Genomic DNA, 25,914 nt, shown 5'->3' with positions numbered 1-25,914 from the left:
ATGTTTTCATCAGAACACCTCAAGAGTACTGGGAGGTACTAAGCAGCCCAAAAATTGACCGTTCATGGTTAAAGGAATTTGAATAAAGACTCTTTGTATTACTCTTTTCCTGTGATTCTAGCACACCTCAGATTCTTTTAGCCAACAGTGCTGCTGTAAAAATCCTTGCCCAGTAGATTCTGAATGCCAAGTAGTAACTTTCCTGTTTTAAGTAGCATCCTCTGAAGAATTTACTTCAGTGACTAGTGTCAGTGTTCCACCTCCTGGCCCCTGTTTGTTTTTAAACACTTTTAACGGGAGTGTATATATATATACGTGTGTGTGTGTGTGTGTGTGTGTGTGTGTGTATAATAGCTTTAGTATGGTATTGATTTAAAGAGCTTTGGTTTCAGATGTTTTTACTGGTTTTAAATAAATTGTATGTTTTCTTTTTTTAACATTGATATTTCTCTCCATAGATATTTGGCATTTGTACAACATGGCAGACATCGACAAGTAAGTGACAGAAAGTTGATTCTTTTTTCAGAGATTTGGCTTCACTGTGTACTGTGTGATTTAATTAACAGCAGTACTAATTATGTATTATGAAAATGTAATGACTAATGCTTAGTACCTACTATTTTGAAAGTTGGGTACAGTGTATCCAAGACAAAATACAGTATACATAATCATTGTCATAAATATACTAAACCATTTGTCGGTGTTTATTCTTAGGAAAGTGCTGAGCACAATAATGAGTCATAAATATTTGGAGAATTCGTTTTTTACCATTTCTCAAAGATTTTACAACTTGAACTGTAAAGTATCGTACATAAAGATAAGTTTATAAAATTTAATGTGTAGAGTTGAAAGAACAACAGGACACTTGTGTGCAAGTTTTTAAGAATTGCAGCATTACTCTTAGAAGCCCTGTGTGACCCTTCTCATTTGCATCCTCCTCTCCAGATGTGTCAGTACTATCCTGGCTTTGTCTAGTTTGCTTCTGTTTTTCTGTAGAGCTTCAGCCCCTACAAATTCTTAATCAGTATTTACTTTTGAAACTCTTAAATAGCAGTCACAAACTTAGCTGTGTAAAGAAAAATTGCAATATAGCTGAGAAGTCAAAAGTACGAAAAGAAAGACTGTCTGGGTCATGGTCTGCCTTCAGCTTTCCTGAGTCTTACAAAGGCTTATTTTGAAGAAGTCCCTGGGCGAGGTCATACATCCTGGAACCACAGGTTTACTGATGTCAGCATCTGGCAGGCTTCTGGTGCGGATGGATGTCTTGCGGAAGTATGGTCCAGGAGAATGGGATGAGCGGCACTGTTTGTTGCTATTTGTAATTCCATGGTAGGCTGCCAACTCAAAGGAGTAGGTAAAACAGCCTTTCAGGATGAAGGGGTTATAATGTGATTATCCGCAGCTGTTGTAGGCAGCAGAGCATGGAGGTGGGAGGGAGGAGACTTTATTACAAGGGCAGCACGTTCAAGTACGTCTAAGAATCTGGCCAGTCCTCTCACGCACACTGATCCTCATTAAAAGGAGAGTGGCAGTGTGGTGTCGCTGAGGAAGGCTCTCAGAATGACGGTCTCCTGAGTCACGCTGCCCGGTGTGGCGTGCTTGACCTTGGCTTCACCGTTGTCACTGTGCATCTCTTTTATCTTCCTGGGGTTTCTTTTTCTCCTCTCTGGAGTTTGCTATGTCCCATGTTTTCTTTTTTTGTACTTGTGGTTTAGCACCTTGGAAGAGTACGAGGGCAGTGAATTCTTTTGAGATGGCATGACTGAAACGACTGTTTACCTTCTGCTTGATGGTTTGGACATGGCATTCTAATCTGGGAATCACTCTTCTTTAGGATTTTGAAGGCACTGCTCCACTGTCAGCTTGCTTCTAGTGTTGAATTTCAGAGTCGTCATAATTCTTAATCACTTGTATGTGAGACTTTTGAATAAATACAGACATATGTATCTATTTCTGGAAGCTACTCAGGCTTCAGAGTTCACAGTTTTTGACATTGTTAGGTTTTATGCCTCTTGTGTTAGGCATACAGTGGTGGACCCTTTCAGTCTTGCAACTTGGTATCTGTCAGTTCTGGGGCATATGCTTGACTTCCTTTGTTGAATGTCTTCCTGTTTTCTATTTCTGGAGCTTCTCTTATATGTTGGACTGCGTTTTGCTCTAGTTTCTGCCTTTGTCTCTGCTCTTCTTTCTGGACAAAGCAGAAGAAACTATCTTTTAACTCCTGTGTTGAGTTTCTAAATTTCTATTATTTTAGTTTTCAAACATTCCTTTGCTCCCTGTTCCTGTTTTATAGCATCTTCTTATTTGATTGATAATTTCTTTTCTCTGGATACTCATTCCCTTGTATTACCTGTTAAAGTCTTAAATTTTCTTTCCCTCTGTTTTGGTCTCAGTGTAGGAGGCTTTCCTCAGATAGGAAGTAATACTTGTTTGCTCATTAAGACTTGGGTGGAGGGAATGCTTAGTTGAAGGATTTTTTTTTTTTTTTTTTTAAAGTTAATTGGAGAGTTTGAGTGTTGGGGAGGGAAAGACTTACCAATTTAGTATTTAATCAATTTAATACCCATCAGGGTGGGTATTTGTTGTGAGAATCCCCAGTGTTAGAATGGTACTTTTTTCCTGGGCTGGTCACACAGGCCAGTGAAGAGTGTTTGGGGGGCTAACTTGGGAGAGGGCAGCTAGGGAGGAATGTCTGTATTCCGCATTCTAGTATGCTTCTCTCTGTGGTCCTCTAGTCTGACCTCAGTTCCCTTTCCAAAGCAGAACCTCTTCTGCTAGAGAGAGCATCCTAAGATTTATCAGTTTGCTTATCCTCCCTGTTTTATCAACCTTCACCACCAAGCCCTAGTTCTTTAAAGACACTGTAGGCTGGTTCTCAGCTCTACTACTATGGACTTAGATTTCAGTTGTCCGTAAATTTGTTGGCTCTTATTTCCCTGTCCTTCCGTATTTGTTTTAAAACTTCTTTATCATAATCTTAGTGGAGATTTTAGAAGGATTAAGATCAGTTGAGTATGTGCAATCTGCCATCTAGCCTTCATTTTGTTTTAACGAAAAAAGAAAGAAATTGGTTGTGATAGCTTGATTCTGCCCTACCCCCTCCCACTCCATTATTTACTGTTGGATGCTTGTGAGCTCTTAGCAGGGTAGGAGGAGAGAGGATCCTTGTTCTTCACAGCAGGAGTCAGCAGACTCTGTAAAGGATCTGATCATAAATATTGTAGGCATTTTGGGCCATGTGGTCTGTGTTGCAGCTCTTCAGCTCTGTTATAGTGCCACCAGGGAAGTTGGGCTGTGTGAGAGAAACCATAGACAGTAAATAAATAAATGTGGCTGTGTTCCAGTAAAACTTTATTTAAAGAATAGAAATGGGCTGGATTTGGCCATATGACAGTTTGTGGACTCTTGTTTTAAAGCTTTAAGGTTTAGATGTTCAATAAGTGATTGAATGAGACGACACCTGGGGGAAGAACTGTTCCACATTATCTTTAGTTAGTGACCTTAGCTCTAAATATGCTTAATTTTATAATAAAAGATACTCCCAAAATAATCTGTGTTGCTTCTGATGGGAAGACTGCTTTTTTCCCCCTTAGTTGACAGAAACAGATTTTTGTAGAATACGGTTGACCTTTTCTGTAGTTGTTACTGTATGAAAATTAGGTCATATTTGTTCCTATGTGCAAATTAAGTTTTCAAATGCTTTTTTAAGATATGAAAGCAGCTGATTTTCTAAACCAAATACTAAAATGTAGAATTACATAAGAAATTGTATGATGCTCTTTATATTGACTTAGATATCCCTGTTTTAATACTGATTGTAATATCATGTTCAAAAACTAGAATTTTAAGATGAAATTGGAAGGATATTGTTACTTTCTCCTAGTTTTACTCTGAGCATGAAGTAGACTCAGATCTTCCCCTTAACTTTTACTGTTCTTCCTCATCTCCACTATGAAGTAAAGAAAAAGGAAAGTCCAAAGACAGATACAGGCTTATGTGGTTGTTCTACAGCTAAGAGAGATTCAGGAGCCTTTTGTTTTTCCAGACTCCTGTATTTATTCTTAGCTGGAGACTTCTTCTCCAGGATGCCTCGTGGTCCGACATGGCTGCTGGAACTAGCCATTATATCCCTGTTGTAGGAGAGAGCAATACCAAAACAGCCTCAGCTGTTCACCATCCGATTAAGGAGGATGGTAAAATTCTGCATTGCTTCTCCTTTTTATCTCACTGCCAGAATTTGGTTATATAGCCACATCTATCTGAAAGGTAGGCTGGAATACGTAGACTTGTTAGATTGATGTATTACCATCGCATATAAAATCAAGAGTGCTGTTACTAGGAAGAGTGAAATCAGTAGATATTGAGTTGGAAGCACGTACTTTCTGATGTTATATTCTGAATCACAACCCATCAAACCACATTTTTAGCTTAAAGTATAAACTTTATATTTGAAAAGCTTTTAAATGAAATATTAAGTACTTCCAATTTTTACTTATTTACATACGAAGTTTGAAAACTGGATTATCTTTTAGATTTCTTGTTTCATATTTTTGAAAGAGGCATATTAACCTAGAAAATGAATTGAAGTTTTCTATAATTTTTTTTTTTTTTTTTTTGGGTAATTGGTACATTTGAACCTTGGTGTGATACTATAATATTATAGCAAAGAACAGTCTGAACTTGATCAAGATTTGGATGATGTTGAAGAAGTAGAAGAAGAAGAAACTGGTGAAGAAACAAAAATCAAAGGTATTATTTTAAATTACTTCAGGAGCCAGTGATTGCTGGCTCACATCTTATACAGGACAGTAATAAACGCCATTCTCTTTGAATACCTGTCCACCTTCCTGATTAGCCACACCCACAGCAGCAGTTTTGCCTGTGAATGTATGTTTGGGATGGGGAGGGAGAAATGGAAAGGAAGAGGGAGATGGAGGTGGAGTGAGGGAGATGGAGGTGGAGTGAGGGAGGAAGGTATGGATCTGCTGACCCATCAGCGGTCACTGTGGCCCTCTACTGCTGGTTTGACATCATGTCTTGTCAAACAGTTGCCTATGAGTTTTATCTGAATTTAGAAGTGTCTTAGGTAGTGGTAGGAGTTGTTGGTAGTGGTGCTTCTAAACATTAGCTTAGACTTGAAAAGGTTTAACGTGTAGAAAATATGTTGTATGTATGTCTGTCTTTTTTTAATTCTTTCTAACCAACCAAAAAAAGAACATTTATTAAATGTAGACAAAAATCACTCAACATTTTCTTTAGCGATTTATTTTTAAAAGGGGTAATAATGGTTAGTGGGGAATTATACTGCTTTAGGGTATAAAGGGGCAAGAATATCAAGGTACCAGATGACTTGACTTCCATTTTTAGGCCAGAATGAGGTTTATTGTGAGAAGACTACTGAACTAATCATACAGGACTGTATCTTTATGGCCATATTGGCACTTCTAAAAGTATGTTGGTTATCACAACTGTATATCATTGAAGAATCAAATTACTATTAGAAGTAAATTGATCTATAAAGACATAAACTGGGAAAATTGATGCAATTTTTTTATAAAGTCTGTATTGACAGAGCAGATGAGATAGCAGAATAGTTTTGCACAAATGTAGCTTATTTTTGGATGGAGTGTTAATTTTTAGAGGCCATCAACCGAATTTTGTTTGGCTTTAGTTACAGCCTTTGACCGTCTCAACTGTTAACTCGGTTCAGGTGCACATAAGCACATGCACAGGCTCAAGGAATCATTCAGGTCATTCATTTGACCATCTTTCTCCCAGGCTTGAAAGGGTCACTGTTTTTGCAGTTTTCTTATGTGTTGTCTGACTTCAAAGGGTTATCAAAGATCACAGATAGGCATCTCGGTGAATCTTTGAACTTCTCAAAACACAAGGTGGGTAAAACACATAGGAAGAGAAAGGATAGTGTTCAGAATAGTTGTGGCAGTGGCCTTGAGAAGTGGTGGCCTTAGACATCTTTAGGAACCTGAACTTGTTCTGTACGCTAGATTTTCCTAGAGTGAATTTTCCTTACCTTGCTGTTCGTCTCTACTCATACCAGAGATTTATGGGCTAGTCAGGAAAGCTTCATGATTGGATTGCCCTATTAAAATAGCATAATACATTTTCATAAAATCCTTCTTTCGATGCCCTTTTGTTTTTTTTTTTAAAGCGCGTCAGCTGACTGTTCAGATGATGCAAAATCCTCAGATTCTTGCAGCCCTTCAAGAAAGACTTGATGGTCTGGTAGAAACACCAACAGGATACATTGAAAGGTACACGTTCTTCTTTTTCATAGTCTGTCTTTCTATAATCAGCATTGCAGGTGAATATTTTTAAGGTCATCTGGGACTTAATGTATGTCGCAGTGGAAAAGCTAATGTTCATTATAGGATTATTGGGAGTTTAAAATTTTGCTAAGTACCAATTTAGAGTTGGTCTTTTAAAGTTTATTTTGGTTCATCTCCATAGGAAGTATATGAATCTTAAATCATCCCTGAGATTTGTTTAGAGATTTGTTAGAAATGCAGAGAATTAGCAGAAATACAGACTTCTTATTTATTTCATTGGTGATAAAAGTCATTAGTAATAACCCAAGTATCTTATTCTGCCTCTGATATTTTTTACACAACTTTGACTTTAAGATCTGCCCACGTTGCTGTCTCTCTGTACCTTAGTCAGTAGTTTCTCTGTGTTCCCTGGCTGTCTGTGATGTTCGTCCACCATGCTTCACTGTATGCTTTTTCTTTGACGGCCATCTGGATTGTCTCCAAGCTCCATCATCACAGATGCCATTGTGATGGTCATCCTGGTGCATGTCCTCTTAAGGGGTTGTGTGAGAGTTTCTTTGGAGTATGTACTTCTCGGGGGGATTGATAGTTATAGGATATGCAAGCCTTCAGTACTTCCAGAATATGTGAAGGTTGATTTAGCTTTGTGTCCTTGCCAGCAGTTGGCATCATTCAGCCTTATAGTTTTTGTCTTTACCAGCCTAAAGAGATGCAGGCTCCTTTTGTTTATTTGTATTTTCTGATTTTTAATGAATTGACGTTCTTTGCATGATAATTGGGAGTGAGCCTTTTAGGTTGCTCATTTGTACCCTTTGGCCCATTCACTTGTGGGGGTTTACTGTCTTTTTCTTGTTTTGTAGGAGTTCTTATGTGTTCTGGATTTTAATCCTTTCTCAGTTTTAGACTTTGTAACTAATTTTTGTGTCATTTCTATTAATTTTGTCCATGGTGTCCTCCATTAAATCCTTAATTTTTATGTTCATTAACTTTTTTACCTACGTCTTATTCTTTTGAAGATGTATTTTCCTTGCTCCTACGTTTCCTATTGACTTGATTAGTTTTATCTTCTACCTTTAGACCTTGAATCCTTCTAGAGATCACCTTTCTGTTTCTTAGTAAGTTTTTATAGCGCTTCACTCCACGGTTCCTTCTTTCCCATTTATGTTGCCACCTTTAGCACACATCAGATCCTTCTAAGCGCCTTTGTCTCTGAGCAGCACTCCTCTCTTGCAGCAGCGGTCTTCATTGTTTCTGCCTGTTCTTCTGCCATTGTCCCACTTACTGACTCTGGCTTTAGAGTAGGTCTTCATATCTGACAGTTGCTTTCTCCTACCATCTCTCACCCATCATGGAACACACTCTTAGGATTGATCTTACCATCTGTAGCCCGTTAGCCCATGTATGGTTGAGGGTGAGTTTATTAGGGTTTTCTTAAAAAACAAACAGAACCCCCAAAATAAAGCAACTCCAATTTTGATAGGAATTCCACTATCTTTTTGGTATTAAATTGTCTCATCCATGTCCTTGTATTTATTCAGATCGTATTCTGTATTTTATTACGAAGTGTTCTTAATTTGTATTGTTATTGTGACTATTATTTTTTACTGTATTTTCTGTTTGACTTTTTTTTTTCCCGACTCTTGATTTTGTTATTCAGTGTATATGTATGTGTACTGTGCTTAGTCGCTGAGTCACATCCAACTCTTTCATGACCCCACGCACTGAGTCCCTCAGGCTGGTCGCAAGAATTCTGGAGTGGGCTGCCATTTGAGTTGTTCATGATACAGGAGTGCTATTGATTAGTATTAAAGTTGATTTTGTGTCCAGAAACCTTGTTATTCTTGTTGTATAGTAATTTGTTCTTTTATTTTTCCCATAGCCCCAAAGTCTCATCTGCAAACAAGGGCAGTTTTAATTCTCATCTTCCACATTATATCACATTCCATGGTAATTTTTCTTTCTTGATAACATTGGCTAGGACTTTCAATATTGTGTTAAGCATTAGCATCAAAAATGAGCATTCTAATCTTTACCAGAATTGAATGTATAATCTCTTCACTAATTTGGTATCTATTGGTGATTTTTTAGTGGTCTTCTTGTCCTTTTTAGATTCTGATGATCTTTTGACTTTTTCTTTGAATTTACTAATTATATATTAAATATATACTTCTGGAAATATGAGTTGGATACTTAGGGTGGGTAGTTACCTTATTCACTAGTGGAAAGAGCTTACGTGTGCTGGTAAACTAATGTCTTCAGTTTCTCTTTTGTCAATTGTGGAGTTTTATTTTCTAAAAAATATACATTTTATCTAGGTGTAAAATTTATTAGTATACAGTTTGTACTTTTAAAAAATCTTAATTGTCCCTTCCGTATTCTGTACTTTGTATCTTCATTAGTTTTTCCAGTTGTCTCAGTCTTAATGTTTTTAAGAACAGGCTTTGATTTTCCATTTTCATATATTTTTGTTATTGCTGCTTTTTCCCCCCTTGCCTTTAACATTATTTCCTTATTTGGGTTTGCTCTATTCCTCTTTCCAGTTTCTTGATTGCATGTTTAGTTCAAAAAACCTTTAACAGCTATAAAACTTTCTATAAACGTTATGGGTATGTTCAGTGTGAAGATCTATATGCCAAAGTCAATAGCTTAGGCATATTAGTTGTACTGTTCAGATTCTCTTTATTTCTGGTTATTGATTAATGCTTTATCAGTTTCTGGGATAGATGTGTAAAAAATGTTCATTCACTTAATTTACCTCTCTCTTATTATAGTAAAATAGCTTATAATCTAATAGCTTTATTTACCCTTATTGATCTCTTAAATTCACCGATAATGTACTTCCTGTAGGTTTCTGTTTTTTTTCCTTCTAGGCAACAGTAAATTTTACCAATTTTTAATTCACCTATACCTTATGTGACATCTCCTGGATTTTTTTTTTTTTTTACTTCCTCAAAATTATTTTTAATGAATATGAGTGTCTGTGGCATATTTCTGGAAGCCTCTTAGGCAATTTTTATTTTACTTTCATATCTGAAATTTTGCTTGGTCTTCATATCTGAAAATTTTAGGTTCAAAGTCTTAAATATCACTTCATTTTTTTTTCTTCTATATTATAGGTTCAGAGTCTTAAATATCACTTCATTTTTTTTCTTCTATATTGTAGGTTCAGAGTCTTAAATATCACTTCATTTTTTTTCTTCTATATTGTATATTCTTGTTTCCTTTGAAGCCTGATGTCACTTTGATTCCTTTTCCTTTATAGTTTATTTGCTTTTTTCATTAATACCTTTAGAATGTACTTGTCTTTGATAGTTATATGTCTCAGTAACGTCTCAGTTCCTTGAGTAAGGATTTTCATATTTCTTTAACTCTGAGAAATTTATTATACACATTGCTTCAGATAATCTACCTTCCTTCTCTTTTTCAACTGTTAACATTTATCATCCATGTCTCCATATCTTCTAGCTTTTCTGTCTTTACCACTGCCTGTCTGAGAGCTTTTAAATCTCATGGATTTTTTTGCTTCAGTTGAACCTCTATTGTTTATCTTATTTGTTGGTTGTTTTAGTTACTGTATTTCTAATACTTAGTATTCCCACCTTGTTTTACAGTTCTTGGTCTTGTTTCATAGTATCTATCCTCCTTCATCCCTTTAAATATATTTACATTCTTGTTTAAATTCTTCATGTGTCTAATAATGCTTTAGATGCTAAATAGTTCTTTCTTGCGTAGTACTCAGGAACCATCTAGTTATTCTGATCTTATTTCTTTGGCTCACTGGGTGATATCAGTTACTCCTGTGAGTATCGAGGGAGGGTTGGCGGTTAGACTTTGGTTTTGACAGTCTCATGGGGTTTAGAGAGAGAGGGGACAGGATGAGCTTGAAGAGAGCTCCCGTCACCTCAGTCTCATGGGGTTTAGAGAGAGAGGGGACAGGATGAGCCTGAGGAGAGCCCAGTCACATCAGTCTCATGGGGTTTAGAGAGAGAGGGCTCAGGATGAGCTTGAGGAGAGCTCCCGTCACCTCAGTCTCATGGGGTTTAGAGAGAGAGGGGGCAGGATGAGCCTGAAGAGAGCCCAGTCACATCAGTGTCATGGGGTTTAGAGAGAGGGGGGACAGGATGAGCCTGAGGAGAGCCCAGTCACCTCAGTCTCATGGGGTTTAGAGAGAGAGGGGACAGGATGAGCCTGAGGAGAGCCCAGTCACATCAGTGTCATGAGGTTTAGAGAGAGAGGGGGCAGGATGAGCCTGAGGAGAGCCCAGTCACCTCAGTCTCATGGGGTTTAGAGAGAGAGGGGACAGGATGAGCCTGAGGAGAGCCCAGTCACCTCAGTCTCATGGGGTTTAGAGAGAGAGGGGGCAGGATGAGCCTGAGGAGAGCCCAGTCACATCAGTGTCATGGGGTTTAGAGAGAGAGGGGACAGGATGAGCCTGAGGAGAGCCCAGTCACATCAGTGTCATGAGGTTTAGAGAGAGAGGGGGCAGGATGAGCCTGAGGAGAGCCCAGTCACCTCAGTCTCATGGGGTTTAGAGAGAGAGGGGACAGGATGAGCCTGAGGAGAGCCCAGTCACCTCAGTCTCATGGGGTTTAGAGAGAGAGGGGGCAGGATGAGCCTGAGGAGAGCCCAGTCACCTCAGTCTCATGGGGTTTAGAGAGAGAGGGGGCAGGATGAGCCTGAGGAGAGCCCAGTCACATCAGTGTCATGGGGTTTAGAGAGAGAGGGGACAGGATGAGCCTGAGGAGAGCCCAGTCACCTCAGTCTCATGGGGTTTAGAGAGAGAGGGGACAGGATGAGCCTGAGGAGAGCCCAGTCACCTCAGTCTCATGGGGTTTAGAGAGAGAGGGGGCAGGATGAGCCTGAGGAGAGCCCAGTCATCTTAGTCTCATGGGGTTTAGAGAGAGAGGGGGCAGGATGAGCCTGAGGAGAGCCCAGTCACCTCAGACTGTGGGCTGGCAATTGCAGACAGTTTCTTGGGAGGAAGCAGTCTACTTTGGTTGTAATTGTTGCTCCTGGATTGGAGTTGGGGGAAGAGTGAGTGCTTACGGCTCTGAGCACGTCCAGCTTTCATCAGCTCTTTGTGTTATCATAAGAACTGGGTTCTCTGAAGGGTGAAGGGGACTGCAATGAGCGTTGAAAGCAGATGCAGTACTTAAAAGCTTTGCTGCACAAAAGTTTTCTTCCAGCTTGACCTCACCGTTAGTTACCTACTCTGGTTATCACCACCACCCATCCCTGTCTTTGAAGTTGCAGTCCGCTCACCCTGTCTGTACCAGTTAAAGGCAGCCTGCGGTCTTCAGAATTTGCTCATGGGATGTGTGTGCGTGTGAGTGTGTGTGTCTCAATTTGCTCACGGTGTGTGTGTGTGTGTGGCTCCATAAAGTTTCTAGGATTGGTGGTCTTTTTTTTTTTGGACATGAAGTTGAGGGTAAAGCTAGGTGACCAAGTTCTTTGACCGCCTTGACAGAACATTTTACTTTCAAGGATAAGAAATAAAACTTGATACTTGAGGTTTTTGTTTTTTGTTTGTTTTACTTACCTTAAGTGGCTAAATAAGAGACTTAATTTGATTACAACAATATGTCTATGGCAGGAAATTTTTTTTTTTAGCTTTTGATTTTTTTATTGGAGAATTGATGATTGTGCTGTGACAGTTTCGGGTTGACAGTCGAGGGACTCAGCCATACATTTACATGTATCCATTCTCTCCCAAATTCTCCTCTCATCCAGGCTCCACATAACATTGTACAGAGTTCCCTGTGATACAGAGTAGATCCTTGTTGGCTATCTATTTTAAACCTAGCTATATGTACGTGTCGATCCCAAATTTGCTAACTCTCCTTTCCCCTCATGCTTTCCTTCCTCTCTGACAACCATAAGTTCATTCTCTGTGAGTCTGTTCTGTGAATAAGTTCATTTGTATCATTTCTTTTTAGATTTTACTATAAGGGATGTCATACAATATTTCCTCTTCTATTTTACTTACTTCACCCAGTATATCAATCTCTAGGTCCATTCGTTACGGCAGGAAATTCTAACCTGGATTTTGGATGTGTTGTACAAACTGCCTGAGTGAATGTTTTTTGGGTTTTAGAGGGATTCATAAGTTCAGTAATTTTTTGAGGGGCTCATAAACTAGGTGTGTATATTCTTTTTTTTTTTTTTAATCTATGTCGCATAGTGGATCATATGAATTATACTTCAGGAAAGCTGTTATTTTAAGAATCCCCCTCCCCTCTTCATAAAATACTATGTACTTATTTAATGTAATTTCAAATTCCAAATTAAATATTGAGAGTAAAAAAAAAATAATGCTGTAGGATACCATTCTTTTTCCAGAAAGAGATATGGTCCCCTCTTTTACTGTAATAATAATAGACACAGGTGAGATATGCAGTTGACCCTTGAATAAGGAGCTAATCAGTGTATAACTTTATACATAGTGTATAACAGTATATAAAGAGTCGCCCTTTGTATCTGATTCCTCCATCTCCACGGATTCAACCAGCCACATACTGTATAGTACTGTAGTATTCACTACTGAAAAATGTCTCTATATAAGTGATTCAAACCTGTGTTCAAGGGTCAACTGTACATACTTTATTTGTGTTTATTCACTGATTTTGGCAAGCCTTGTGGCCTGTGGGATCTTAGTTCCCTGACCAGGAATCAAACCTGTGTCCCCTGCAGTGGAAGCTCAGAGTCCTAACCACTGGACTGCCAGGGAATTCCCTCAGTTCATATTTTAAAAAATAATTCAGGTTATCAGGATAGTCAGTTCATGACTTTTTAACTGTATGAGATAGACTGTTTCACACCTGAGATACCAGCACTGACAAGCTCAGTGCTAAGGTGTGATTACAATGAAAGATTAAGGATTTGTGATACAGTTTACATTTTCTTACAGTTTAAATTTGCTACCTGGTTAAATTTGCTCTTTTGAAATGCTTAATGGTCATGAGGTCTATATTTGAATGTACCTTTTGCTTCAAATAGGAAACCTGTCATTCACTAAAGGCTTCCCAGGTGGCTTAGTGGTAAAGAATCTGCCTGCCCATTCAGGAGACCCAGGTTCGATCCCTGAGCTGGGAAGATCCCCAGAGGAGGAAATGACAACCCATTCCAGTATTTTTGCCAGGAGAGTCCGTCCTACAGGCAGAGGAGCCTGGCAGGCTGCAGTCCATGGGGTCACAAAGAATTGGACATGAATGAGCATGCATGTTGCTAACTATGAGTGTCATTCACTAACTTTTATGCATCAATTTCAATATGACAAAAGTGACTTGTGTTTTACTGTGATGCTGTATAATTGGTATTTTCTAACCTTTCAGCTTGCCTAGGGTAGTTAAAAGACGAGTGAATGCTCTCAAAAACCTTCAAGTTAAATGTGCACAGATAGAAGCCAAATTCTATGAGGAAGTTCATGATCTTGAAAGAAAGTATGCTGTTCTTTATCAGCCTCTGTTTGATAAGGTAATGTTTTCTAATACTTTATCTAAAGTTCAAGTAGATAATAAAGCTTTGAAAATATAAACAAACTTTTGTTAGACCTCTCAGCAAAATGGTTATTAAAGATATTTGGGGAAATTATCAATAATAACAATTCAGCTTGTAGTATGAAGTCATTAAATCTATGAGTGTTAATGAGACACAATTTTTAGCTTGGATGCCAGAGTTTTTATGCAATTTTTTTTAATCGTTTCAGCGATTTGAGATCATTAATGCCATTTATGAACCTACAGAAGAAGAGTGTGAATGGAAACCAGATGAGGAAGATGAAATTTCGGTTGGTATTATTATCTTTAGTATGTTTTTATACTTTGGGAATATTTCTTTTATTGTGAGATGGATATGCGTGCAGATGAGCCACTGTTAGCCTGGCACTGTCTATACCCAAATTTACTTTTTCCTTGTATTTTTATAGTACTTAAAGTTTATAGATTGATATAAACTTTTACTTTGAACTTCCTGATGACATACAAAAGGATTCTTCCCATTTTTTGAGTGGAGGTGAAGGCTTCTAAGTGTCCTGCCCACCTTTATAGATAGCAGGGCTGTGACACAGATCCAGTGCCCTGTTAGGTGATCTCTTTCTCCAGTGTTCATATTTTAACCTTGATTAAGAGAATATATTTTAATTAAGAAAACCAGTGAGTGAGGCAGTAAACAAGGTTTATGTTTCTTTTGCTTTTTCTCTTTACTGTGCTTAATTCTTTTTATTCCATGAAGCTAAAATTTTTTTCTGTACATCTCATGGGTCCTAGTAGCTTTTTTTTGGGAGGGATATGGTATAGTGAATATTTATAGAAGTAAAGGTTTGCTGTGGGTACAGCATTGTTTACACAATTAGACTAGAATTTCTTTGGCTGAATGTTAGAATTAGTTGATGGTTTGTTGGGTCCTGAATGTAAAACATTTTATCAAGATGTCTAATCTAGGTATCCAGCATTCATTAATGCTGTCTTTTATTAAGGAGGAGCTAAAAGAAAAGGCCAAGGTCGAAGATGAGAAAAAGGATGAAGAAAAAGAAGATCCCAAGGGAATTCCTGAGTTTTGGTTGACCGTTTTTAAGAATGTTGACTTGCTCAGTGATATGGTTCAGGTAATTTTATTCATAAAACACCAGTTTACCTCAAAGAGTAAACCTGTGGAATTTAAATGACTGGTTTCTGTATTGTTGACTTTTATAGAATGATTGCCTTTGAGGAGAAAAGAGTGCTCCAAGGCTTATGGGAATCTTAGTTCCCTGATGAGGGATCAAACCTGGGCCCTTGACAGTGGAAGCATAGAAGCCTAACCACTGGACTGCAAGGGAATGCCCATGATGGCTTTCTTTTGAAAGAGCTATTATTGGTAGAAGGGGAATTGCAGCTTTGATTAATGTAATCAAATAAATTCATTTCCAAAAATTAAATAATGAAACAGTTTCTTACATAATTGCTCATTTCACTGTAATTCTCACATAGCCCTGTGCCTCTTGGTTTTAGATGGCAGAGTATGGAGGTTATGGTGGGTTGTTTGATTGTCTGACCAGAGAGACTTTTTTCACTCTGAAACTATTCCAAGGAATATTTGCATTGTCGAAGAACACTGTAAACATACGTGTGTGTGTGTGTGCGCGCGTGCGTGCGTGTGCATGCCCAGTTATATTTGAGTCTTTGGGACCCCATAGCCCACCAGGTTCCTCTGTCCATGGAATTTTCCAGGCAAGAATACTGGAGTGGGTTACCTTTCCCAGCTCCAGGGAGTTCTTCCTGATCCAGGGCTTGAACCTTAGTCTTGTGTCTCCTACATTGATAAGCAAGTTCTTTACTTACCTATTTTAATAATTGTCCTTTTCTCTGGGAAACCAATATAGATGTCACCTTCGGGAAACTTTGCTTCTCCTAATCTGAATCATTTCTTGGGCCACTTTCATCTGCATTATTACTACCTTATGTTGTGATTGTTAATATCATGAAAAAGAAACTATCTCAAAACAATGACAGCTTATTGCATTTCTGTTTTTTAGCAAAGTAGTAAAGGAACAAGAAGCAGCTGGAAATGGTAGCAATTATGATCAGAAAACATTTTTAAACAGTATAAGGCATAAAACCTGGAGAGTAAATTTTAAGGTTCATAATTATACATAAAACTTCAATAAAATGTCTCGGTTGGTTAAATGCATATCGTCCAATAGAAGAACTCTAGTCTTAAAATGCCATTTAGATACTCGTTTTGATCTTTTTTTTTTTTTTTTTTAATTTAAAGGAACATGATGAGCCTATTCTGAAGCACTTGAAAGATATTAAAGTGAAGTTCTCAGATGCTGGTCAGCCTATGGTAAAAGAATCTTGAAATATTTCCAGTTTTGTAGCATTAGATGTTTACATAGTAGATCAATGGAACTTTCTAAAGAAAGGTGACATTCGACAATTAGACAAGGGAGTGAGAAGAAATTGAAAATGATATTTGGTACTTTGAATTGTTAGTCGGAATTAAAGTTTGCATGTTGATAGTTGTGATGCTGTATTTATTCCTTTTCCTCCCTCTGATAGTAAAAATCACCCATTTTTGATACTGAATTTAAAATGTATTAAAAATAACAGCAAAGTGAATAAGAAAATGCTTATTCTGTATTAAAAAACATGTGTCTAGAAAGTAAATAGAACAGAAGGTGTTAGAGGGTTCTTCCTTCTTCATTATGGAAGATGAGCCAGCAGCTTTTCCCTGAAGCCATCAGGACTATATGGAAAGCATGGGCAGAGTTTCTGTGAGCTGTAGCACATGCAGCATGTTCTATTACATGTGCTAAGGTTGGCCTTTGCTCTGTCAGTCTAAGATTGAAAGTCCTCTCTGGGGAGATGGCGGGAAGAAGGGAGAGACTGTTCAGCTGTACCTAACCTATTTCATAAACATGTTACTAAACAGTGTAAGCTGAACTAAGTTTTGCTCAGTTTATTTGGTGCCATACATTGCTTTTAAGGTAATTTGGGATTTACGACTTTTTCCCAGAATAGAACTTTGTCACTTAAAATTTTGTTTATAGAAATCATACATTAAGCTTTATTTACTAAAGCATTGAAATTTTATCATGGAAAAATTTAATTTAATGTGTTTTTTTTTTTTTTTTAAGAGTTTTGTCTTAGAATTTCACTTTGAACCCAATGAATATTTCACAAATGAAGTGTTGACAAAGACATATAGGATGAGGTCAGAACCAGATGATTCTGATCCCTTTTCTTTTGATGGACCAGAAATTATGGGTTGTACAGGGTGAGTTTCATTTTAGTACTTTAATAGAATGCTACATCTATTTTTATTTTACTTACGATATGTGATATTATTTTCTAGTGTGTCCGCTTGGTACACACATACATACATAGTTTATCTCCAAATATTTCAGTAAGATGTTTTCTGAGAAGAGCTTAACCATTTTTGCAGGATTTTCCATGGACCATAATAGATATTTTTCCAAAGGAGTACACATTTGAATGTATTATATTGTGAGTTTGTGGTAATTATAAATACACTTATTGAAAAAATTTGTTTAGAAATAAAAATTTTCTCTCTATACTGCTACAGAAAGCAGCACAAATTTCCCCCTCTAAAATTGGAAAATAAAACATTTACTTAGAAAAATGTCAGCTTTCCAGCAATTGAAAGTAAATGCGTTAATTGTGATAGACATTCTTTTCCCTTTGTTTTGGAAGGTGCCAGATAGATTGGAAAAAAGGGAAGAATGTCACTTTGAAAACGATTAAGAAGAAGCAGAAACACAAGGGACGTGGGACAGTTCGTACTGTGACCAAAACAGTTTCTAATGACTCTTTCTTTAATTTTTTTGCCCCTCCTGAAGGTAAATAGCATTTTGCTTTGAGTATTTATGGTTGTTTTATTATGAGCTCTGTTTAACTTTTTACTCATTTGGATTTCTTTTCTCAATTTTGCAGTTCCTGAGAGTGGAGATCTGGTAAGCTGAATTGTTTATTTGTTGAATTGTTTACTGTATATAAAATTAAAGGACTGTATATGTAAAATTAAAAGACTGGTTCTCAAATGTGAGGAGTGGGGAAGTGGCCACTAGTATTTTGTACTGAGGCTTTCTAATGCAGAGAAGAGGACCTTTACACATCTGAAAAATTACTCCTTTGAAAATGCTTTTGCTGCTTCCACTGAGAAATGGTGGGAGGCTAAAGATTTTCTTTTCTTTTGAGACTTGCAAGTACTGACGTGAGGGATTCAAGTTTTCAAACTATTAAGTTTTCTTCCTTATGGAAAATGGAGTGTATTAAGTCATTTATACTGTTTAGAAAACACTAATCACATTCTGCTTAGATTTTTTTTCTGTAGTTATTATTCCAGTAGAAATGTGGTTATTTTATATATGTTGATCATATAGCTGAAATGTGCTTGGCATGCAGCCTGGAATGAGGAACAGCCTTTAAGAAATCTGTATATGCAGTGTAGGCTAGACATGTTTTGAATTTGGCTTAAGTTTATTACCAAGTATTGATGGTAACAAAAGACAGTCTTGAGTAGTTACGGATAGAACATCTCTGTCTGCGATTAGAAGTTTTCCTTCAAAGTCTTCTCCCCTAACCCTTCAGTGTTTTGTTGTTGTTACTAGATGAGATTGTGTTGATGGATCGAAAATAAACATTCAGGATTTCACAGAGTATTTACTCATTGTTTAGTATCACAGAATTGGAACTTTAGTCTTGTGGAATAATTTTAATTGTGAATAATGTCAGCAGCATTTCTATGCTGTACTTTGCCATTAAGTAGTAATCCGAGACTGACTTAGTCTTTATCAAGTAGGACTTCATGACATTTGGCACTGCCCAGCTGCTTGGATAAGTCTCTTTCAGGAAGTATGAAGTGATCCTCTCCGGTCTATATTATGTGCCATATACATAATTTTATTTATAAGAGCCTGAGATCCTTCCTTTTATTCCATTCGGTGTTTTCAGTAATATCTTTAAAAGAAAATTGCAGTCATATAGCAAAGTTGCTATTGTAACTTTTAAACTAGAGGAAACTAAGCAATGATCAGTAGGCACACTGACCTAACATTCTCTTTTTATTAAAAACCTGTAAACCTAAGGCACATGTAGAAGACTATTTGACCATGCACACATGAGCTACTTTTAAATGTTTGAAGTTGAGAGTTTCTATGAATGATTTAAACTGAGCAGTCCCACATATGCCAAATTTAGTAAGTTATTACATTTTGTGGTTCTGTTTTTCCTTAACAGGATGATGATTCTGAAGCTATCCTCGCTGCAGACTTTGAAATTGGTCACTTTTTACGTGAGCGTATAATCCCAAGATCAGTGTTATACTTTACTGGAGAAGCTATTGAAGACGATGACGATGATGTGAGTGAATCTGAATCCTGCAGTGAATCCTTTGGTGAGGGTGTGGTAGTCAGAACTGGGGAGAGGTTTAATGAATAGATGGAGCTGTTAAAAAGCAAGACAGAATAATTCAAAATTAGGCTGATTACTTACATCCTTTTTGGTAACCTCTTTGGTGTTTTAAACAGATTCTCTTAGAATCTGTGTGTTTGGTATATTGTAGTTTTATTTTCCTACTATTAGGAAGGCTACTTTGAAATAGTAAAACCTCAGTATGTTGGGTTAGTGTTGTAAATCCATTACATGTTTTTGACCAAACAAATCATAACCTTGGACAGAATTCTGATAAAAATCTTTATTAGAAAGCATGGAATTTTTATTTATAGAAATACAAAGTTACAACTTAAGGTAAAAATAGGTTGTTCTCCAATATTTTGGACATCTTTCTTGTTAAGTGGCAATCATTCCAATAGGCTTTAGGTCCTTTTACAGACAAGTAATATTTACAGTCATAGTTACCTGCTCACAGTTTACCCATGATTATCCTGTGTTCTTTATTTTTATTTTTTAAGTTGTCAAATTTAGATCATGGCACTGAGCTGCGTGACTCATGTAGCTATTGTCCTTGTTTTAATCAGTTGCCAAACGGAAGTATTTTTTCCTTTTTTTAGACATTAGTGGATATGGTGGTGGATATTAAGTAAATGCTACATTCAGATGTTAGCTTCATTCAAACGTCATCTTTTTTTCCCTTTTTTAGTATGATGAAGAAGGTGAAGAAGCGGATGAGGTAATGTTTACCAAATGAGCAAATAATTCTCTGTTTAACACATTGAGAAGCAATTGAGTGACTTATGTATTCCATTGGTATATTCATTATTCCATGATACGGGATAAAAACGTTTTTTTTTTGGAAAAACGTGGTTTTAGAATTCTACATCCAAGCAATGTATGTATGAGGTTTCAATAAATAAACTGCAAAACTCAGAACACTTTTTTTATTTCAAATAATTCTGTTCTGCTGCAGGGTTATCAGCTCTTTGAAGAAGTCAAAAGCTGCAGTAAACTTTTTCAACGTTGGCTGCAGTAAATCTTTTCAATAAAACCTGTCTGGATGTCTCAAGTTGTGTTGGGAAATTTTTCATATTAGAAGCTTTCAAATTAAATTGCATTGTCACCAAACTCTGTAATCATGAAAAATCTGTTGACTTATAGAGTAACTTGTATTAAGTTCTCCCTACATTATGAGCCATTCCTTCCTCCTGTGTACCTACTTCATGGATGCGTTTTGAACTTTAATATAGGAAGGGGAAGAAGAAGGAGATGAGGAAAATGATCCAGACTATGACCCAAAGGTGAGCAAAATTAGTGCTGTTTTCTGTTAAATTTAAGGCAGGCTAAATATGAATTGATGTTTCTGAATATAAAGTTTATTTTTGCCCATTAAAGCCTTTAATAAATCCTCACTGGCATTTCAACAGTACGTGTAATTTCAATGTACCTTTCCTAAGAAACTTTTATTTTTGGTTCTGACCTTACGGTTTTCATAGTTTCAGCCTAAATACCCCTAGGATTCTATTTTAATGGTGCCTTATCTTGGGCATTTTTAAGCATTCAAAATTACTTATGCTGGTGTTGTTTAGGATGTTTTCTCTTCTAAGGAAAGCTTGTAAACAGTTTTAAATCATCTGAATGCAGAAGTGCACAGAAACAGGAGAGCAGCGCTCTTAGGTTCTCCCAGTCGCCTCTTCTCCATACCCTAGTCTAGTCTTCCTGTTCCTAGGAAGGTGTCATATCAGGGTCAGGAAAGGACTTTATCCCCTACAAAATGCTGGGTGTTACCAGGATTCACTTGAAACTTCCAGGTTCTCTTTAATGCGTTTATTCATTTGCTTATGCTGTAAAATACCCAGAAGATGCTTTAACCTAGTCATCAGGTAAGAGAGGGTAGTTAAAAAATCAAATATTCTGACATGTCTGTATTGGTCTTAACAGCTAAATATGAATGAAATTAGTATTTTTGAAAGGCAGAAACAATTGGTAATATGACTTAAGATAATTTGGTTATTTTAAGATTATACTTTAATGTGTTTCACTTTATGGCGTTCATTCTACAGTGTAAAATCAGGACTTTGTTTTAGCATTTTTGTGACTAATATTTGAGTAATTTGCTATAATTACTATGCCATTTTTTAAAAATTTGGCAAAAATTTTGACAACATTGAGATAATGTGATAATTAAAATAATTATTATTATTGAAAAAATTAACTGAAGCGGATAGAAAAAGATAGATTGACTGTTGTTTTCCTTTAACAGAAGGATCAAAACCCAGCAGAGTGCAAGCAGCAGTGAAGCAGGATGTATGAGGCCTGAGGATAACCTGCACTGTAATAGCCTAAACACAGCTATTATTTACTTACAGCCTTATGTTTTTGTATTTTCTTGGTAGACTCAGAAGTTTTTTTTAAAGGAAAGGAACTGATATTTTAAAGACCAAATTTGTTCTAATTAGCATTTTAACTAGTTTTTCTGCCAGCTGCATCGAGTGCACAGACTCTCTCACGCATGTTTGTCCGTTGCTATATAGTTTGGTTCTTCTTGGAGTATTTTTATCATGTAACTGATAGATTAAAGCTATGAAAATGAACAGAACTGTGAAATGAACCAGATTTTTTTGTCTTGCTAAGTTTTTTCCTGAAGAACCAAAATATTTTTTCAGCTGGTTGAATGGGTTTAAGTTTGCTTGCAAGAGCTGTGCCTTTCATTACTTTGTTACAGAAATACAATGACTTGCATTAAGACAATTCATCGTTCAAAAAGCAAAACTTGTCAAGACAAGTATATGGTTAAGAATTTCCAGTAAGCCTACACCTGATAACTTAGATTAACAGGTTTTTGTATGTCAGGTGACACCATTTACTATAAGAAAAGCTTATTAACTAATAGTATGGTTATTGGTTATCTTAGGGAGGTGAATAAAACCTAGTATTTTCAGAAGTTATGCCTCATTATTTTTATTTTAATTGTACTTTTAAAATTTAACCTCCATTAATTAAGCATCTTTTCTTTGTGGTAGGATCTACCTTCTGCTTCCATGGAAAGGATGAATTTACATCATTTGACAAGCCTATTTCAAGTTTTTTGTTGTTTGTTTGTTTGCTCATTTTTGTTTTTGCATCCTAAAATAAAAATGTCATATAATTTTAGTTCTCAAAAGATAATGTCTTAATTTTGTACTAAGTCAGGTAGAAGCAGAGTCCCAGCTCAAATTATGTACCCAGTTTACCATATTACTGAAGAAAAGGGTGCCGAATTTGGAAGAGGTACTACTACATCTACTAATAAGAAAGTATTAAAAGAAAAAAAGACAAAAAAGTCTTAAATGATTTAATGGTTTTCATAGAAAAAGTGAAAGGTTAAATTTCATTTCCTTTGGTCATAACTAGACTGAAGGCCCCAAGCCTCTACAGTTAATTCCAATTCTTAGTGCTTAAAGTGTGTCATTTACTTACCTTGCCTTTTGCTTTACTGTGTATTAAAATGGGTAGTACTGTTGACTTAACTACCTCACAGATGTGTTAAGGCATATTAAGTTAAAAATTTTATGAAATATTTCTAAGTTGCATTAAAAGCTCAAAACTTTGGACCTGTTGTACCACAAGTATATGATATTCAGCATCTTAATTATACCAAGGCTTGATATGAATAGTTAACTGGTAAACCAAGTTTAAGAACCTTTATTCTGGATCCAGTCAGGTAACACTTGTAGATCTTTGTGTGGCTCCTGTTTCAACAGAAGTAGGTAATGAGCAGCTGTTTCAAGGGGTCCTAGGATTTTTTCCAGCTACTTTAATTTTTGACTATATTGTAGTTAATACTATAGATGTCATGGGACTAAAGTGGAAATAAGACCATTGTTAGAGGGGGAAAATGCCATTAAATTAGGGACTGTAGAGCCACATTTAAAATACCTCAGGCTAAATACTGTTAATTTTGGGGATGAATATTAAAGGTTTGACAGAGTGGACTAATTGGGTTGTAATTACAGAATTACAGAAATACAACTAGAATTCCTGGTTTTAATAAAATTACATTGGGCTCATTTTTAGAGGTGATAAAGCAAAGCGTCTGTTTTAAAAATTTAGTATTAAGGTCTTAGAATATAAACACATTTTGTTATTTGTATAGTACTATCCATTCCTCCTGAACTTTTAATTAACTACTGGAAATCCTTAACCAATTGCAGTAGTTTATAAAAAAATGCCATGAAAACACCTTCTGTTTGTCCTCTTTATTTTCAAAATGATTTTGCTTGTTTTAATTAGACATTCTGCACTGATTTTTTTTTTTTTTGGTACCCATAGCTCATCTGAATACAGCCTTTTCTGAACTAAAAAATTTTAATCTGAAGATAGAATCCCATTTTTAATGAACTTAAAAGTAGCAGCAAAACCATTCCTTTAGGAAATAGCTGTTGCCAAAGTGAAGAGATAACTATTTCTTGTTATATATCAAGGGGGAATACGGTCTGCAGAGGAGTTTTTTTTTTTTTTTTTTTAATGTTGGAGATTCAAGGGATATCAGTGTTCATCAGTGCCATTTCTCCAGTTTCAAAATGGTTTTATTCCATTTTAGAAATTTGACATGTAATTTGAAATCCTTAATAAAATTTGCATTTAATTTTATAAAATGTACTGGTGATATTTTGGGTCGTTTTTGAAAAAGAATGAGTATATATACTTCTTTTTTTTAAGAAGAGTGGAGATATTTTGAGTAGGCTATTCTGTGCTTAGGCCATGATGGCCTGTAAAATTTGTAATTTTAAGAGCAACTTCCTAAGCCCTGCTAAGTGGAGTTTGTCACTGGAAGACTAGAACGGAAGGAATTTCATGTTCTGCAGATTATGCTCTCAGTTACTACAGATGTTTTTGAGGCCCTTTGAATTCTATCTTTACATTTTCAATTTATAGTTTTCTGTAGTCCAGGCTGTGACCAAAAAGTTCTCTCATTTCTTTCTAGAAATGGTAAAATCCCATACGAATACCTCCAAAGTAATACACTTAAGATTTTTTTCTATCTTTATGGTTACTCAAATATGGTAATAAGCAGAGAACAACAGTTCCATAAATTGATTAGCTTTTGGTTTAACACGGCTCTCTGAAAGTTACCTAGTTCACTGAAGCCGTATTAATATTTATGTGACGTAAAAATGTCTTAGTGTGAAATTGGCTTACATAGCAGTACTTTTAAAAAATGGGATTCTACCTCATTCCTTTATAACACATTTAATAGCGACACACAAACCTTAAAAGGACACGTTAGACTTGATAGAAATACTTTAATAATTCTGTGAACAGGTTAATGGTATTGGTTGGTAGATGATGAGGTCTTTAACTGAATTAACTTTATATTACTGCTGCTTGTAAAACATATGAATTTGTGGGTTATCTTGAGTCGTAGGCCATTCCCATCACTGAATAATAAAACTTTTGAATTATTGTTTGTGAAACCTCATCGTACCATGCAGAAATACTAAAATGATTCAGATATTCTTTGAATGCTTGGTTTTAGGGCTTGGTTTAGAATTTGAGTCCTATTTTTAATGAGTTAGTCTTATAAAAAATTTTAGCCTTTATATTTTTGACTAAGTCAAGCCAAATGTTGTTTTAAATGTACAGAATTAATGGATAGTATAGAACAAGCATACATTTCTTTATAGGAACCTTAGGAAAAAGAAATCACATGCTAATGTAGTTTTTAATCTTCTGCACTGTATATATAATTGTGAACTGGATTTTGTTTTGAAAATACATGTTTATAATTTAGGTAGTTTGCTACTTAAAGCACTAAGTCTCTAATAGCTGAAAAGTAAATGTAAATGATAATGGTGAAATTAACATAGATATATATATAGTGGTGATTTTATATACTAGTTTAAAAATACAGATGCTAAAAATTTAACTTGGAGGAAAAGCCAAGTTCTTGGACTAATTAAGGTTTGCTTACTGACTTCAGAGAAATGGGAACATCTTTGTTGGGATGTGGAATTACTTTTAAGGATAAATGTTTATTAGAAAAATTGATGTATTCAGTTAATTATATTTTCAAAAATACAATATAAGCTGTATCTTTTGTTTCTTCAATTTGACATTATACTGTACTTTGTTTCTCAGCTTTTTAAAAATTTGAGGTATTGACGAGTTTTCTTAAGTGCGAAATAAATGAGAAATGGAGCTTAACAACTTAGCAACAATAAATTGCCAGCAGGAAATAAGTTGGTAATCATATTGCTTAATTTTCATATTGAAAAATGAGAGTTTTAGCTTTTGTAGAGTTTGATGACTTTGAAACTCAGCACCTCTAGCATCCCACCTACCTGGCCTTGAGCAGGTGCGTTAGCCTTGAGCGCTGCTTTCTCCGCACTCTGCGGGCTTGCCGCCGCCTCTGCCTCTTGCATCCTGTGAACTGTCTGCTGCTCACGGGTCATACCCAGCGGTGGGCTTGCGGAAGGTCCACTGCTGCTTTTGTTCCACTTCTGCCACCTTGGTTCTTCAGAAAGGCTGTTTTTAAATTTAAAAAGCAAGTAACTGGGTATAAGTGTTGAAAAATGCCAGAGGTGGACAGATCTCATATCAAGAATTAGTGGTATTAATACTCATGTTTTTTTAATTAATGAACTTCAGGTAATTGTGGTTTAGAAACTTACGGAGTGGTCGTGTCTGCTAAAATACTCAAATCTTGTGCTTTTAGCTGGGAGTACAAATTTGTGTAGCAAGGGGTGGAGGAT

General features: G+C 36.2%; 1 protein-coding gene across 28 annotated transcripts in view; it reads left to right on the top strand.

The window, feature by feature from the left end:
* The window catches only part of NAP1L1 (nucleosome assembly protein 1 like 1), a 36,873-nt gene extending 14,530 nt beyond the window's left edge, over positions 1 to 22,343 (top strand). For 11 of the 28 annotated variants that reach the window (XM_086398754.1, XM_086398753.1, XM_086398746.1 and 8 more), the window contains 15 exons: positions 459 to 495; positions 4,664 to 4,749; positions 6,170 to 6,272; positions 13,619 to 13,760; positions 13,993 to 14,073; positions 14,761 to 14,889; positions 16,038 to 16,109; positions 16,903 to 17,042; positions 17,480 to 17,625; positions 17,720 to 17,739; positions 19,025 to 19,147; positions 19,887 to 19,916; positions 20,431 to 20,481; positions 21,444 to 21,514; positions 22,204 to 22,343. In XM_086398754.1, coding sequence (XP_086254880.1) covers positions 479 to 495; positions 4,664 to 4,749; positions 6,170 to 6,272; positions 13,619 to 13,760; positions 13,993 to 14,073; positions 14,761 to 14,889; positions 16,038 to 16,109; positions 16,903 to 17,042; positions 17,480 to 17,625; positions 17,720 to 17,739; positions 19,025 to 19,147; positions 19,887 to 19,916; positions 20,431 to 20,481; positions 21,444 to 21,479 — 1,176 coding nt within the window. In that variant the 5' untranslated portion in view covers positions 459 to 478 and the 3' untranslated portion in view covers positions 21,480 to 21,514; positions 22,204 to 22,343. Of the gene's footprint in view, positions 1 to 458; positions 496 to 4,663; positions 4,750 to 6,169; positions 6,273 to 13,618; positions 13,761 to 13,992; positions 14,074 to 14,760; positions 14,890 to 16,037; positions 16,110 to 16,902; positions 17,043 to 17,479; positions 17,626 to 17,719; positions 17,740 to 19,024; positions 19,148 to 19,886; positions 19,917 to 20,153; positions 20,482 to 21,443; positions 22,125 to 22,203 lie in introns of those variants that run through there. The other 17 variants (XM_086398764.1, XM_086398761.1, XM_086398763.1 and 14 more) reach the window with 8 other exon arrangements.
* The last annotated feature ends 3,571 nt before the right edge of the window (positions 22,344 to 25,914 follow it).

This window comes from Bos grunniens, chromosome 5 (genome assembly GCF_055505025.1).
Source record: "Bos grunniens cultivar Pamir isolate PY7600 chromosome 5, Bosgru_T2T1.0, whole genome shotgun sequence".
Taxonomy (NCBI): Eukaryota; Metazoa; Chordata; class Mammalia; order Artiodactyla; family Bovidae; genus Bos; species Bos grunniens.
This window is presented reverse-complemented; position numbering and strand designations above follow the sequence as displayed.